The sequence below is a fragment of the Microtus ochrogaster genome, unplaced genomic scaffold (genome assembly GCF_000317375.1).
Source record: "Microtus ochrogaster isolate Prairie Vole_2 unplaced genomic scaffold, MicOch1.0 UNK110, whole genome shotgun sequence".
Lineage (NCBI taxonomy): Eukaryota > Metazoa > Chordata > Mammalia > Rodentia > Cricetidae > Microtus > Microtus ochrogaster.
In genome coordinates, this window is record NW_004949208.1 from 689,198 (window position 1) to 702,450 (window position 13,253).

The window sequence follows — 13,253 nt, forward strand, 5'->3', positions numbered from 1 at the left end:
AAAAAAAAAAAAAAAGAAACAACCTTTGGAAAATTTCATAAACTCTCCTTCCAGGAAAATGAAGAAGTTATATGTGTAAAACTGGCAATACAACTTTAGGAGACTTACAGACCTCATAAAAACGTTCACAGTCCACAGATCTTAGGTAAAAGAAATAAATGCCTCGAGATATTAATTAAAAGAAATAAATGCCAAGAGATATTAATAGCCTAACTCTTTATACAACTTATAGCCCTCCCATGACTTGTTTACTGTCTTCACCAAGTTTGATTAGCTTTTTATAATCTGGAAAGACACACTATGAAGGATGCAAATTTAATTTCTTAAATACAGCATCCTATTTGATACTTATAGATCTGTTGCCTCTGCTTGCGCTAACTCTGCAAACACCTTATTACATGACTATCTTAGAAGGCATCACCTTGATTTTTGATAGTATGTATACTATAGCCCTTAACATTTCAGGTTGAACCTTGGCTACCAGCTGTGGCAGCTTCCTCTGCAGTTCTTTCATACAGCCCTTACGACACTGGACCTAAATATCTTGCTAGCTTTCCATTTCCTTCCAAGTATTCTCCCTCCTTTGTCATAAAAATACCCAGGTCTGAAATTATGCCATCAGAAACTACTCCTTGCTGAAGTCACCTAAGTGTACAGTACATACACCTTTTCACATACCTTTCACTGTAAATACTTTTACTCCTGAATTCCTAACATTCTCTTTATCATGACTTTTGACAAGTGATTCCAATGTCCTCATAGATAATCTGAATATCCCAGCCTCAGTGAATTTCTAGGGAATGCCACACAATGAGGCTGACCAGTTGTGAACCTTGGTCTTCTGGAAGAGCAGCAACTGCTCTTAACCACTAAGCCATCTCTGCAGTCCCATTTTTTCTCATTTTTAATTCACTTAACTGATAACTGTATGTTCAAAACAATGAAAACAATGGTAAACATTGGCTCTCACTTGATAGTCTACAGAATTAATTTATAACGCAAGCCCTCTAGGCATGCTTTTGAGGGATTGACTAGGTTAGGTTAATTGAGGTAGGGAGACCCTTCCTTAATATAGGCAGGCCCATTTTATAAGCTTGGATTCTAGACTGCATAAAAAGGAGAAAACAGGGGCTGGAGAGATGGCTCAGTGGTAAAGAGCATTGCCTGCTCTTCCAAAGGTCATGAGTTCAATTCCCAACAACCACATGGTGGCCCGCAACCATCTGTAATGAGGTCTGGTGCCCTCTTCTGGCCAGCAGGCATACACACAGACAGAATATTGTATACATAATACATAATGAATATTTAAAAAAAAGTTTAAAAAAAAAGGAGAAAACAAACTGAGTATAAGCACTCATCACTCTGTCTCCTGATTATAGACAGAACCCAACTATGTTGTTTAAAAGAAAGTACCTTTCAATATAGGACACACACAGGTTAAAAGAAAGGGAATGGATAAATATATACCACTAAAATACTAATTAAAAATAAAGCAAAAACAAAAAACCTGGTTAGATCTACTCATTTCAAGTATCAGAGACAAAGAGAAGCATTACATAACAATAAAGGATTCAAGAAGACATGAAGGGGATTACTCCAGGGATAGGGCACTTAGCTTAGCATACAGTTTAATACCTAGAACTTGTTTAAAAAACAACACACAGCAGGATTTTTAAAATAAAGATTTATTATTATTTTATGTGTATGAGTGGTTTTGTCTGCCTGCATGTATGTATGTGTTCCACATGAATGCCTGGTGCCTGACGAAGCCAGAAAAAAAAAATGTTAGATCCCCAAGAACACCTGAAGCCACCGTGGAGAAAAGCACACCAGGGAACCAAATCTGGATGCTTTCAACCACTGAGTCATCTCTCCAGCTCCAGTATGCCAAGTCTTAAAACTGTATTTGCCAAACAATAGAGCATCAAAACACATAAGGCAAAAATTAACAGAATCAGGAGTGATATACGATGACATAACAGTTAGAAATTTGAATGTCCATCCAACAGAAATGGCAGCTACTGAAGACTTAGTCAAGCTCATCATAGTAAATCACATGAATATAAAATAACCATTTACATACTTTTTCAATGTTCATATGAAACAATGATCAAAAGAGACACCACATTCTTGGTAACAAAATATACCTCACCAAGCTAAAAAGAACAGAAATTATTTCGTATCTTCTTAGAACAAAATGAACTAAGTTAGAAAACAATAAAAGAAATATATCTGGAAAACTCTCCAAGTATCCATTTTCTAACCCTCAAAACCCTTCAAAGTATTTTAAACAAAATAAAAATGAAAGCACAATTTATCAAAATTTGTGAGCTGCACAGTGAAGTCAGTACTCCAAAGCACTGACGCATGTTAGATTAGACAATTCAAACTCATGTTCTAAATCTACACTTTTTGGGGCTGGAGAAATGGCTCAGTGGTTTAAGAGCATTGCCTGCTCTTCCAAAGGTCCTGAGTTCAATTCCCAGCAACCACATGGTGGCTCACAACCATCTGTAATGAGGTCTGGTGCCCTCTTCTAACCTACAGATATACACACAGACAGAATATTGTATACATAATAAATAAACAAATAAATAAACAAATAAACAAACAAACAAATAAATAAATATTTAAGAGAAAAAAAAAGAAAAAAAAAAAAAAAAAAAAGAGAAAAAAAAAAGAAAAAAAATAAATCTACACTTTTTGAAAGTAGGGAAAAAAGTAAATCAAATTAATAACTATTTAGGCAGAAGAAAAGTAATAAAATTCAGAGATATGATAAAATTAGAAACAAGAAATAGAGAAAAATTAACATAATCCTAAAGTTGGTTATTTGAAAAGACAAACCAAATGTCAAAGTAAGGTTGAGGAAGAGCACGTGAGAGAACACAAAAGGCAGGGAAGAAGACAGACAAATTACTAGGATCAGGAATTAAGGGTTGGTTATCACTAACAACCTCAAGAAATAAAAATATTAATAAAAATACTATGAAGAATTCTATGTCTGCAAATCTCATAATCTAATTTAAATGGACTAATTTTGTAAGACATAATTTGACAAACTATTCCATATTAGAAACAGGTAAAAGCCAGGTGGTGGTGGTACACGCCTTTAATCCCAGCACTCGGGAGACAGGCTGTTCGAGGCCAGCCTGGTCTACAAGATCTAGCTCCAGGCCAGGCTCCAAAAGTAAATTCAGACATTTCACAAAAAATTACACCCATTCTTCACAAGCTTTCCAGAAGAAGGAAGTGTAAAGAATACACCTCAGTTCTTCTGAAGCCAGCATTTACCAAATACCCAAATTAGGAAAAACACAAAAATGAAAACCACAGACTATTACCTTTCAGTAACAAATGCAAAGTTACTAATAAATTATTAACAACTTGATCTAGTGATCTAGCGATGCTTAAAAAGAACTGTACTCCATGACCAAGGAGGACTTAACTCAGGAATGCAAGCTAGTTCAACACTTGAAGAAAATCAACAAAACAGGTATAGTAGCAGAAATGTTCTACAAGGTACTGTAAGTGTGTTTAATGTGTATCATCAGTAATAAATGCAAAACTACTGCTTGGGTAGAAATATGACAGATAGGTTTACCAACTGCAACAAATGTACCATACTGATAGGAATACTGACAATAGAGTCTCTTCGTGTGTGGGGACAGAGAATATGAATTTTGCTATCAGCCTAAAACTAATCGAAAAAATAAGGATCACTTTAAAAAGACTAGGAAGTATAGTATGAAAAGGTCCTAGGTTTGAACCCCAGTGTCTTGCCTGTTTCTCTCTCACACCGCCCCCCAAATAAAACAAAACTAAGAAATGTCCATTTCCAGAAGTTCCTATAAAACCAATTTTACTAGAATTATACCTGTTTATAAGATATTTAATACTATGGGCGAAAGAGATAGCTCAGCAGTTAAGACCTCATCGCACTCTCCTAGGTCTAGAGTTCAGTTCACAATACTCCGACAACTTTTTTTTTTTTTTTTGGTTTTTAAAGACAGGGTTTCTCTGTAGCTTTGGTGCCCGTCCTGGAACTAGCTCTTGTAGACCAGGCTGGTCTCGAACTCCCAGAGATCCGCCTGCCTCTGCCTCCCGAGTGCTGGGATTAAAGACGCGCGCCACCACCACCCGGCTACTCAACAACTTTTGTAATCAATTATAACTCTAGCCACAGCAGGAATCTGACATCTTGGGCCTCCATGGGCACCTGTACTCACATGCAAATACTTAAACATAATTTAAAATATAAAAGAGATACTTAATACTAAATTGAACTATAAACAATTTATTCAGCTACTTTCAAATTAACAAATCTTTACTACTCAAAAGAGCAAAGCAAATAGGACTTAGAAATTTTAGATGTATAAGATTTGACAACATAACTGATGTCAAGTTGGATCTGCATGGTACAACCAGGGCAGCTTCTCAACAGCTGATTAAGTATAGTCTATATTCAACCATGGACTGGGCTTTCATGCCAATTCTTCTATACATTTTCTGCCACAGTTTGCAGAAAAATGACGATGCAAACATTTATGAAGTACTAGGCATGTTATAAATACAAAAGTTAAATATAAAAAAGTTCACAGACCCAGGAAGGTAGAAAAGACCATGTGGTATCCTCAATAAAAGCCACTTGAGTAAAGAAGATTTAATCCTAAACTGTCAGAAATCTAGAGATAATAAGAGACAATCACCTCAGAGAGCAGCAGCCAGTAGAAATTACTTCCCAGTACTCACGTTCACAGCTACAGGACCCTGTACAGACCCTGTACAGTTACAGTACAGGGTCTAGATGAGCTAAATTTATTTTTATGTAATGGAAATAAAGGTCAGACATAAGTTGAAATTCTACAAAGTTCTAGGATAGGAGGGCTATTTCAAAAACCATTTAAAATAAAACCAGGGACATATATAAGAAAAAATGAAAGCTCTTCTTTACAAATGTCTAATTCCCTGTAAACCCTTTATTGTTGTTGGTACCTTCTAAAGTGACAGTTATTCAAATGAACCCCTTCCCTGAAGATGAAATTTAAATCAGAATCCCTCTCAGGTTATTGACATCTAATCAAACACTCAGTAAATCATGAGCAAAAAGATAAAAGTACAAGACTGTATCAGTCTTAATGCGTTTGATATCCATTTGTTTCACTACTTAATGTCCCCTTTTACTGTTGAAAGACAAACAAAAGTCAGGCTTAGGATAATAGTACCAAAGGATTAGGAAATCCAGGAAGTGATCTTCGAATGACTTCCTAGCTTGCCTATCATTCTAAGTCTGTTCCATTTCCATTAACACTGTGTTAAGAGGTTCTGTTGTAAACACTGCAACAATGAACTGTGGGGTACCAGAGCAATCCTTTCAGCAAAAGTAGGGCTGACCTTCACGGTACAGGCCTAGAATAAAATACAGGCTAAGTCAAATGAGGTCTTCTGTCCCTCTCCTAGGAAGGGACAACCTGAGTAGGTGCTAACCTAACTGTAAATATATATCTCCCTTAATCAGAAGCAAATAAATCAGCTGTTACACTATGTATAAAAGTTCATATTCTAGATGGAGTTGAGACTGACTACACAAAAGTCGTTTGAGTCCTAATATGTAAAATCAATTTCAAAATGAAGCAAAAATCCCTCACATTTTTCTTTCCTTTGAATTTCAACAGGGAAAATTAACAGGAATCTCACAAGGCAAGAAAACCCTGCTCGATCTGATTCTTGGGCATGGTAAGTGTGGTGTAACAGATTTGTCCAAGATCGAAGTATTCTACCTTGCATGGAAGCTTCTTAAGCAGGAAAGGTAAACAACTCAAAATAGCTTCAGGAAGTCCCTAAAACTGACCAGATCCACAGCCCTCCTTACCAGAGTAAACAATAAAAGCTGAGAGTCCCTCAAACAAAGCTAAGATATAAAAAAAAATGACTGCCAAACTAGTCAAGCTACAAAGAAAACTCTGAGACCAGACCAGCTGTCTAAAAGAAGCAAAAACCCAGCTGAGCTGTCTGGAAGAGGTTTAGAGCAACTTGGACAGCCCAGTGAATTGCCTGAAGGCTGTCCAGTGTTCTCTGGGCTCCCAGCCTTTATGAACTGTCACCTGTGCTGGGGTGTAGAAGAATCATAAAAACCCAGAGACAGACATTGGAGTTCAAGCAGAAGATCAGAAAAGCAAAGCAGCCAAGCCACTAGAGAGCTTATCTCTACCAAGGCTCAAACAAAGGGGAGAACCTGCAATGCTTTCCACCAACCTCAGACTCCACACTCCACTGAGTTGCTGTCTCTTCCCCTTTATATTCATTCCTCTCTCTGCCCAGCCACATAGCTCCTGTCTCTACCTCCCTAGTGCAGGGATTAAAGGTGTGTGATCTCAAGTGCTGGGAACACGTTTGTGTGAGCTCTATTTCTCATTCAGTCAGATTCAATCTTGTGAAGCCCAAGGTGACCTTGAACTCACAGATAACTGTCTGCCTCCGTCTCCAGCATCTCCAGTGTTCTGGGATTAAAAGTGTGCCACTACTGCCTGGCCTGTATGACTGACTAGTATGGCTGCTTTGCCCTCTGATCTTCAGGCAAGCTTTATTTATTAAAACACAAATAATATAGTGTTGGTGATGCAGCTATCTTTGAGCCATTTCTGCTCCTGTAAGTAACCCCAATACAACTCACTGGCTCACCACTATGTGGGCTTTGGTGGTATTCATACTTTGGTCTGTCATAAGATTCCTATCTGTGATAAGTAGATGTTGTGTCTCTCCAGAAAAAAAAAATTGTCATATAACAGTAGAACAAAATGCTACTGGATAATCATCATATGACCAAAGATAACTAAAGCCATATGTGGGAGAAAACATTAGAACAGAGGTCATGAATCAAAAGACACAAGTGGCTTTAAGAGATGTACAAGATCAAAGGAATGTTGCAAGGGCAAGGTGACATAATGAGTCAAAAACCCACTGTACACATTCTCCCACAGAAAGCAGAAAAGTCTATGAACTCTCTATGCATTACTCAGATAATGCTGAACACAAAATGTGAGAAATAGGAAAGGAACCTAGTATCTGTGGACGTGTTTTATTAAACTTTTTAAAACCTGTAATAACTTACCTGTGTGGCCATGGAGTGGGGAGTGTGGTCGTGGTAGTGTAGGTGATGTGCTAGAGGTTACAATCAAGCTCTTGCGGTTACTTGTCCGGCAACTGCAATAAAAACAAAATGTCAGCTTTAACTCCGTCCAGGGCCTTGAGTAGTTGGTTATGGAGGCATGTGAGTAACATGACTCTCTGGGTTGAACAAATTAGTGCTAATCTTCAGTGTTCAGCAATTACTATGTGAAACACTCAGACTTCATAATTCAGTGTGTTCTGCCTTGGAATAACTTTTGCCACTGCCCTGACTTTTGCCTTGATTAGCATTTTTCCAGTGTTAATTAAGTTTGCTTCCTGAGGAAACTGAAGAACATCTCCAAGGGCAACAATCTTGTTCTAAACTGTAAACTTAAATTTAGAAACTAAGCACATGTCAAAATATTATTTTATCATGCAGGGTGGTGGTGGCAAACACTTTTAATCCCAGCACTCAGGAGGCAAAGGCAGGTGGATTTCTGTGAGTTCGAGGCCAGCCTGGTCTACAAGAGCTAGTTCCAGGACAGGCTTGAAAGCTACAGAGAAACCCTGTGTCGAAAAAACAAAACAAAATATTTTATCTAGGTTGGTGTAGGGCACTTGTCAAGCACATGAAAGGCCCAGACTTTGAACCTCAGCACAAATTAATAAACAAGCAAATACAGAAAAGATCCCAGTTTTATTTTGCAAATTCAGTGTTTTGTTATTAAAAAATGAAAGCAATTAATAGTCTGTTAAATTATTATTTTTGGAATGGTCAATTGATGAATTACCTAACATCCTCACTTAGGAGTTGGAAATTCAACAAAACAATTTCCTTACAAACTAACAACAGACGTTTCCTATGGTCAGAGAGAACCTCATCATGATTAAAAAGCCATTTTAAGCCACATGTTAACTAAAAAGAATTTATAGATGTATTTGAAAGCCAACCTATATTTTTAATGATACTAGAAAGAAACATTAAAAACATTGAGAAGGAGAACGAAACGAAAAGGCAGTAAGAACTCTGCTTTCCGCGCCAGCCTCAGGCCATCCACCTCCACTCACCAATAACTGACAGGATCATCAAGTGAGGCAGAGCAAGATCAAGACCAGCATGGTCAACAATAAAGTAATAAACAAAACAACAAGATAATAATACTGGAAAAAATGTAAGCTGAAGATGGTGAAAATGATGTCATTTAAAAGCAGTCAGCAAGCCGGGCGGTGGTGGCGCACGCCTTTAATCCCAGCACTCGGGAGGCAGAGGCAGGCGGATCTCTGGGAGTTCAAGACCAGCCTGGTCTACAGAGCTAGTTCCAGGACAGGCTCCAAAGCCACAGAGAAACCCTGTCTCGAAAAACAAAAACAAAAACAAAAAAAAATAAATAAAAGCAGTCAGCAATCATGCAAGAGTCTTCAATGATCCCAGAGAGCTAGTAAAGGTTAGAGACTGCACAGAGATCTTCAGTAGGGACTAGGAAGTGAGAAAGACTTAGAAGAAGCTGATAGGTATAGAGAAGTACAAACAGTACTGGATCCGTGAGTTCCAAGTCTGCAGCTTTTCTGCACAGGTTGTTGGCATTGCTTACCAATGAGTTCGTCTTAAAAATAAAAAGACATTTTTTTTAACTCTCATTTTGCCACTGAGAGTAATCAATATAGATATGTATTGAATAGACTACTTTCTACATACTAGGCACTGTTTCAGGTGCCAGGAAAGCAATAAGGAATGAAGTCTATAACCTATAACTAGAATAAACACACCTATGGAAAAAGAGAAAACAGGAAAAAAGAGAACGAGAAAGAAGTGGTGAAGAAGAGAAAGAAAAAGGAATGAGATTGTACTGGGAGTGGGAACAGTTGTACATAGGAAAGATTTGACTCCTGAGAGGAAATCCTGAGATCTGAACGTTACGAAAGATAGAGACACAAGATCCCAGAGAATGGTGAGGGTGTTGAAAAAGAAAGTAATTGCTATGCTTAAATACTTTGGATGTCTCTTCCAAAAATTAATTCACACATCGCCCTCAAACAGTCAATCCCCTTTCTCTCATATGCCAACTCTGTTTTTCATTGGACAAATGACAGAGTCAGCAGAAACAGCATGGTTGAGTTCTTCCTTTGCTGTGCAGAAGCTTTTCAGTTTGGTGGATTCCTATTCCTCATTTTGCTTTTGTAGGCTGAGCTTTTTTCTCTGATACCTAAAAAACCCCACAGGCAGAACTAAGGATCACAAGTTATAGGCAATTTGGGCTACATTACAAGGCTCTGGTGAGATAGCACAGTGCTCTGTCTGTCCTTCCACAGTTTCTGCGTTCAGTTCCCAGCACTCACATCATGTGGTTCTTAACTGCCTGGAACTCTAGCTCCAAATGAAATCCAATGCCTTCTTGGGGCCCCTGAAGGAACCTGTGCACCTGTAGCATTATAGACACATAAACAAATTTGTGTGTGGGGGGGGACGACTTTTATCAAAAATAAACCAAACACATAAACAAATACTTAAATAAAGCTCCTTAGGTCAAAAGCAAGTAATAACAGATGCAAATCTGGATAACTACAAAAAGAAGCCACAAGGAATATACATACATACCAATCTCCTGTTCCTCTTAGAATACTTTTAATGAACATTTTTAAGGAATTTTGATTATCTTGGGATTCATAACATCAGAGGTAGAGAGAAGAAATAGAGGTATGCTGCTTCAAAGCTCTTACATTAAATATAACATAGTATGAGGGTAAACTATGACAAAGTTCACTTTTATTATACTATAAATTAATGCAACATATTGTAAAAAAAAAAAAGAAAGAAAGAAAAGAAAGAGAGTTGGATGGGATGCCTTAGTGGGTAAAAGTGCTTGCTGCCATACCTAACAAGATAACCTGAGTTAAACCCTTGGATTTCATAGGCAAAGGAAAGAACTGACTTTTATAAGTTGTCCTCTGACCAACATGCTGTGCTCACACACAATAGCAAATGCAATTAGAAATATTTTAAATGAAAAAGTTGTCCACAAAGGAAATAAAATGGACTCGCAAAAGAAGTACAGTGTCTAAGTGTCTAAACAGAAAGAAAATATAAGACAATATATAGTAATACTAATCTAAAATAAACCAAAAACTGCATTAAGTATCAGTGTTCTAAATAATGTATTTATTATCAGTTAAGCAGAGATTATCAGAATGGATGAAACAGCAGAACTCAACAATATGTTATTATTTGTGATAGCCAAACAAAACAAAAGCCCATACCCACTGATGCCTGAATGATAAACCATAGTTCACAAACCATTTTACTCAATGGAAATTATTCAGCAATAGCAAGAAAGGAATTGTTGACTCAAACAACAGATGAACCTAAAAAAAAAAAAAAATCTCTGCTTCAAGGCTGCTACAACTGACATTACCTTTGCTTATAATATAATGTTTTCCCCAAAGAGCACCTGAGCTTGGCCCCTTACCTCCTTCGGGTCTTTGTTCAATACATTCTTAATGTATTTCTCCCTAAGCCAGCCAGTGGTCTCAACTTTCCTGATGCTGCGACCCTTTAATATCTCATATTTTGGTGAACCCCCAGCCATAAAATTATTTTTGTTGGTACTTTATAACTGTAATTTTGCTACTGTTATGAATTGTAAAGTAAATCTGTGTTTTTTAATATTCTTAGGTGACCCCTATAAAAGGGTCATTTGACCACAAAGGGATCACAACCCACAGGTTGAGAACTACTGCCCTAAGCATTCCATTTAAAATTGTACCCCTCCCAAACTCTATGCTTCTTTCCTGATACAGTTTTCTCCACAGTACTTACCATTATCACAACACTAGATATTTTACACTTCTATTTTCCCAATTAGACTCTGGAACTCTGAAGGACAGTGACTTTTATGTTTGCTTTGCATACTGCATGTTGCTAAAGGTCTAGAACAATATAAGGTAGGCTCTCAAATAAATAAATGAATGAATAAATTAATGATTATGATTTGTTATAAATATTAAAGTACTTATTTGTTATAAGTACTAAAGACAATGTTTACCTATTGCATGTAAATCAAATTATATCCAAACTTATTATGTATAAAAATGAAAATCCCATGAAACTTAAGGGATCCTTAACTGATATGAACTACATCTGCTGCTTTAAATTTTAAAATATAATGCACCAAAGATCATATTTCTAGGCCACACGCCTTTTAACAAAGGTACACATAATCTTACTTGGCTGATCTGTTAACGGCTACAAGAGGGATAAGAAAGGTCAGACACTCTAGAACTGACACCACGATCAGGTGAGATCCAAAACAAGAAACGGGCTAACTTTTCTCTTTCAATAGGCTCTAGCTATTTCCCCAGGATCAGAAGAGGATCTTTACTCTTTCATCTCAAGAAAGAAAGTACTTGGTATCTGAGGAATCAGATATACTAACTTGACTGCTGACAAGTAACCTAAAGTTCACCAAGCTGAAGTTCTGCTGTTAACTACAAAACTCTGGCCAGTCAAGAAAGAGGCCTATCATTTCATCTTACATGCCTCATTGTGGTCATCTCAATGGACAAGTGGGAGCAGGGTCTCAGGTACCCACACAGTCGCTGAAACATCACTAAATTGTGAAACAACACACTGTGGATAGGATGCTTGGTTTCAGATTCCTTAAACACTCCGAATTTCCAATGCTAGAGGTCTAGTCCTATTTGAGCGCTTGGCTAGTTCCTTAGGGTCAGGAAAATACCACTTCTGTTTCATTCAATGTAAACATGGTAGAGAACCAGGAGCAATTTCAGGCCAAGCATTTCCAGATACTGTTTCATAGTATAACCAAGATGATGTCCTTGTTAAGACCAAGATACAAGCATAGAAGAAAATACACCTTTTTTTGCCAATAAAGGGAGATAGTATTACTTAAACATTACATAGTAATAATTATCACTGATGCATTCATTCTATTTCTCTTACACAGATTACTTCAATATTCTCTCTCTCATTTATCCTCTTTTCTACGTCTACTCTCTACCTAACACAAGCACCACACTAGTGATCTCTTTAAACTGTAAATTATATAACTTCACTCCTCCTCTTAAGATCTTCCAAAGGCTACTGATTCTAAATAGAAACAAGTAGCTGATAGATACAATGTGTTAACTAATTGCTCCCTTTACCTAGAATGCCCTTCTTTTTTAGCAATACATGGCAAAATCTCCTTACTCCTTTAAACTACTCAAATGCTATTTTCCCCATTTCCCTATATGATAACAGGATTTACTTTCCTTTATCTTTACTCCCAGGAGCAGTTACCATCTTCTGACATATTATACAAACAAACAAATTTGTTAGGAATTATGTCTATTTCTTCTCCTCTACAATAATCACCAAGAGATATCCCTGTCATGTAGAAACAGTGGCTCCAGCATGGTCAATTTTTCTATTTTCTTTTTCAAGACAAGTGTAGGCTTAATTAAGGAAGTTCAAGAGAGCCCAGAATAAAGGATAACAAATATTTATTTGGAAAACACTCACAATAAAGGTAGAGAGCCACTGAGGTCCTCTGCTCTGTGGGCACTGGGAGCTACGAATAGAACTCAGACCATGAGACAAGAGAGCAAGCATGCTTCATATCTGTGCTTATCAATCCACACATAGTTCCTTAGAACACGCCCTAATGGGCATGTACCCAAAAGGCTCCCACAACACTGCCCCTTTTGTCTAAATAAGAGGGTTCTAAACCTAATACAAACCTAAATACAATAATATCAAGTATTGTCTAGGAGAGAGAAATGGCAAAAACATAAGAGAAAAATAGAACTTCAACCAACATGAACAACATCAAGCAAGAAACACATGCTAAATGTCCAGTCTAAGGTAATTAGCAAATAACAGAGATTATTTCAATAGCTGTCTTATCCTGAGGATAAAAATGTCTTAGCTAAGTTATGAAGGCAAAGTGCTATGATCATCTAGTTTTCAAACCCCATCAAAGACCCAAGAAGGAAATCAGTATTACCTGAGCAAGCAGGAATTGCAAGCAAGTGACTTCCAAAAGATGTAAGAAATGACAGAGACAGCTGACTACCTTAACAATCACCCAAAGTCTCTTTTGCAATGCTGGGGCAACCAACTTACCACTCTTTTTGTTTTTTTGTTT

The 13,253-nt window shown here is 37.2% G+C and overlaps 1 protein-coding gene across 2 annotated transcripts in view; it reads right to left on the reverse strand.

The window, feature by feature from the left end:
• The window catches only part of Mast2 (microtubule associated serine/threonine kinase 2), a 62,282-nt gene that overhangs the window by 41,416 nt on the left and 7,613 nt on the right, over window positions 1-13,253 (reverse strand). For both annotated transcript variants that reach the window (XM_013355289.2, XM_005371496.3), the window contains exon 3: window positions 7,112-7,203. In XM_013355289.2, the coding sequence (XP_013210743.1) occupies window positions 7,112-7,203 (92 nt within the window). The remainder of the gene's footprint in view (window positions 1-7,111; window positions 7,204-13,253) is intronic.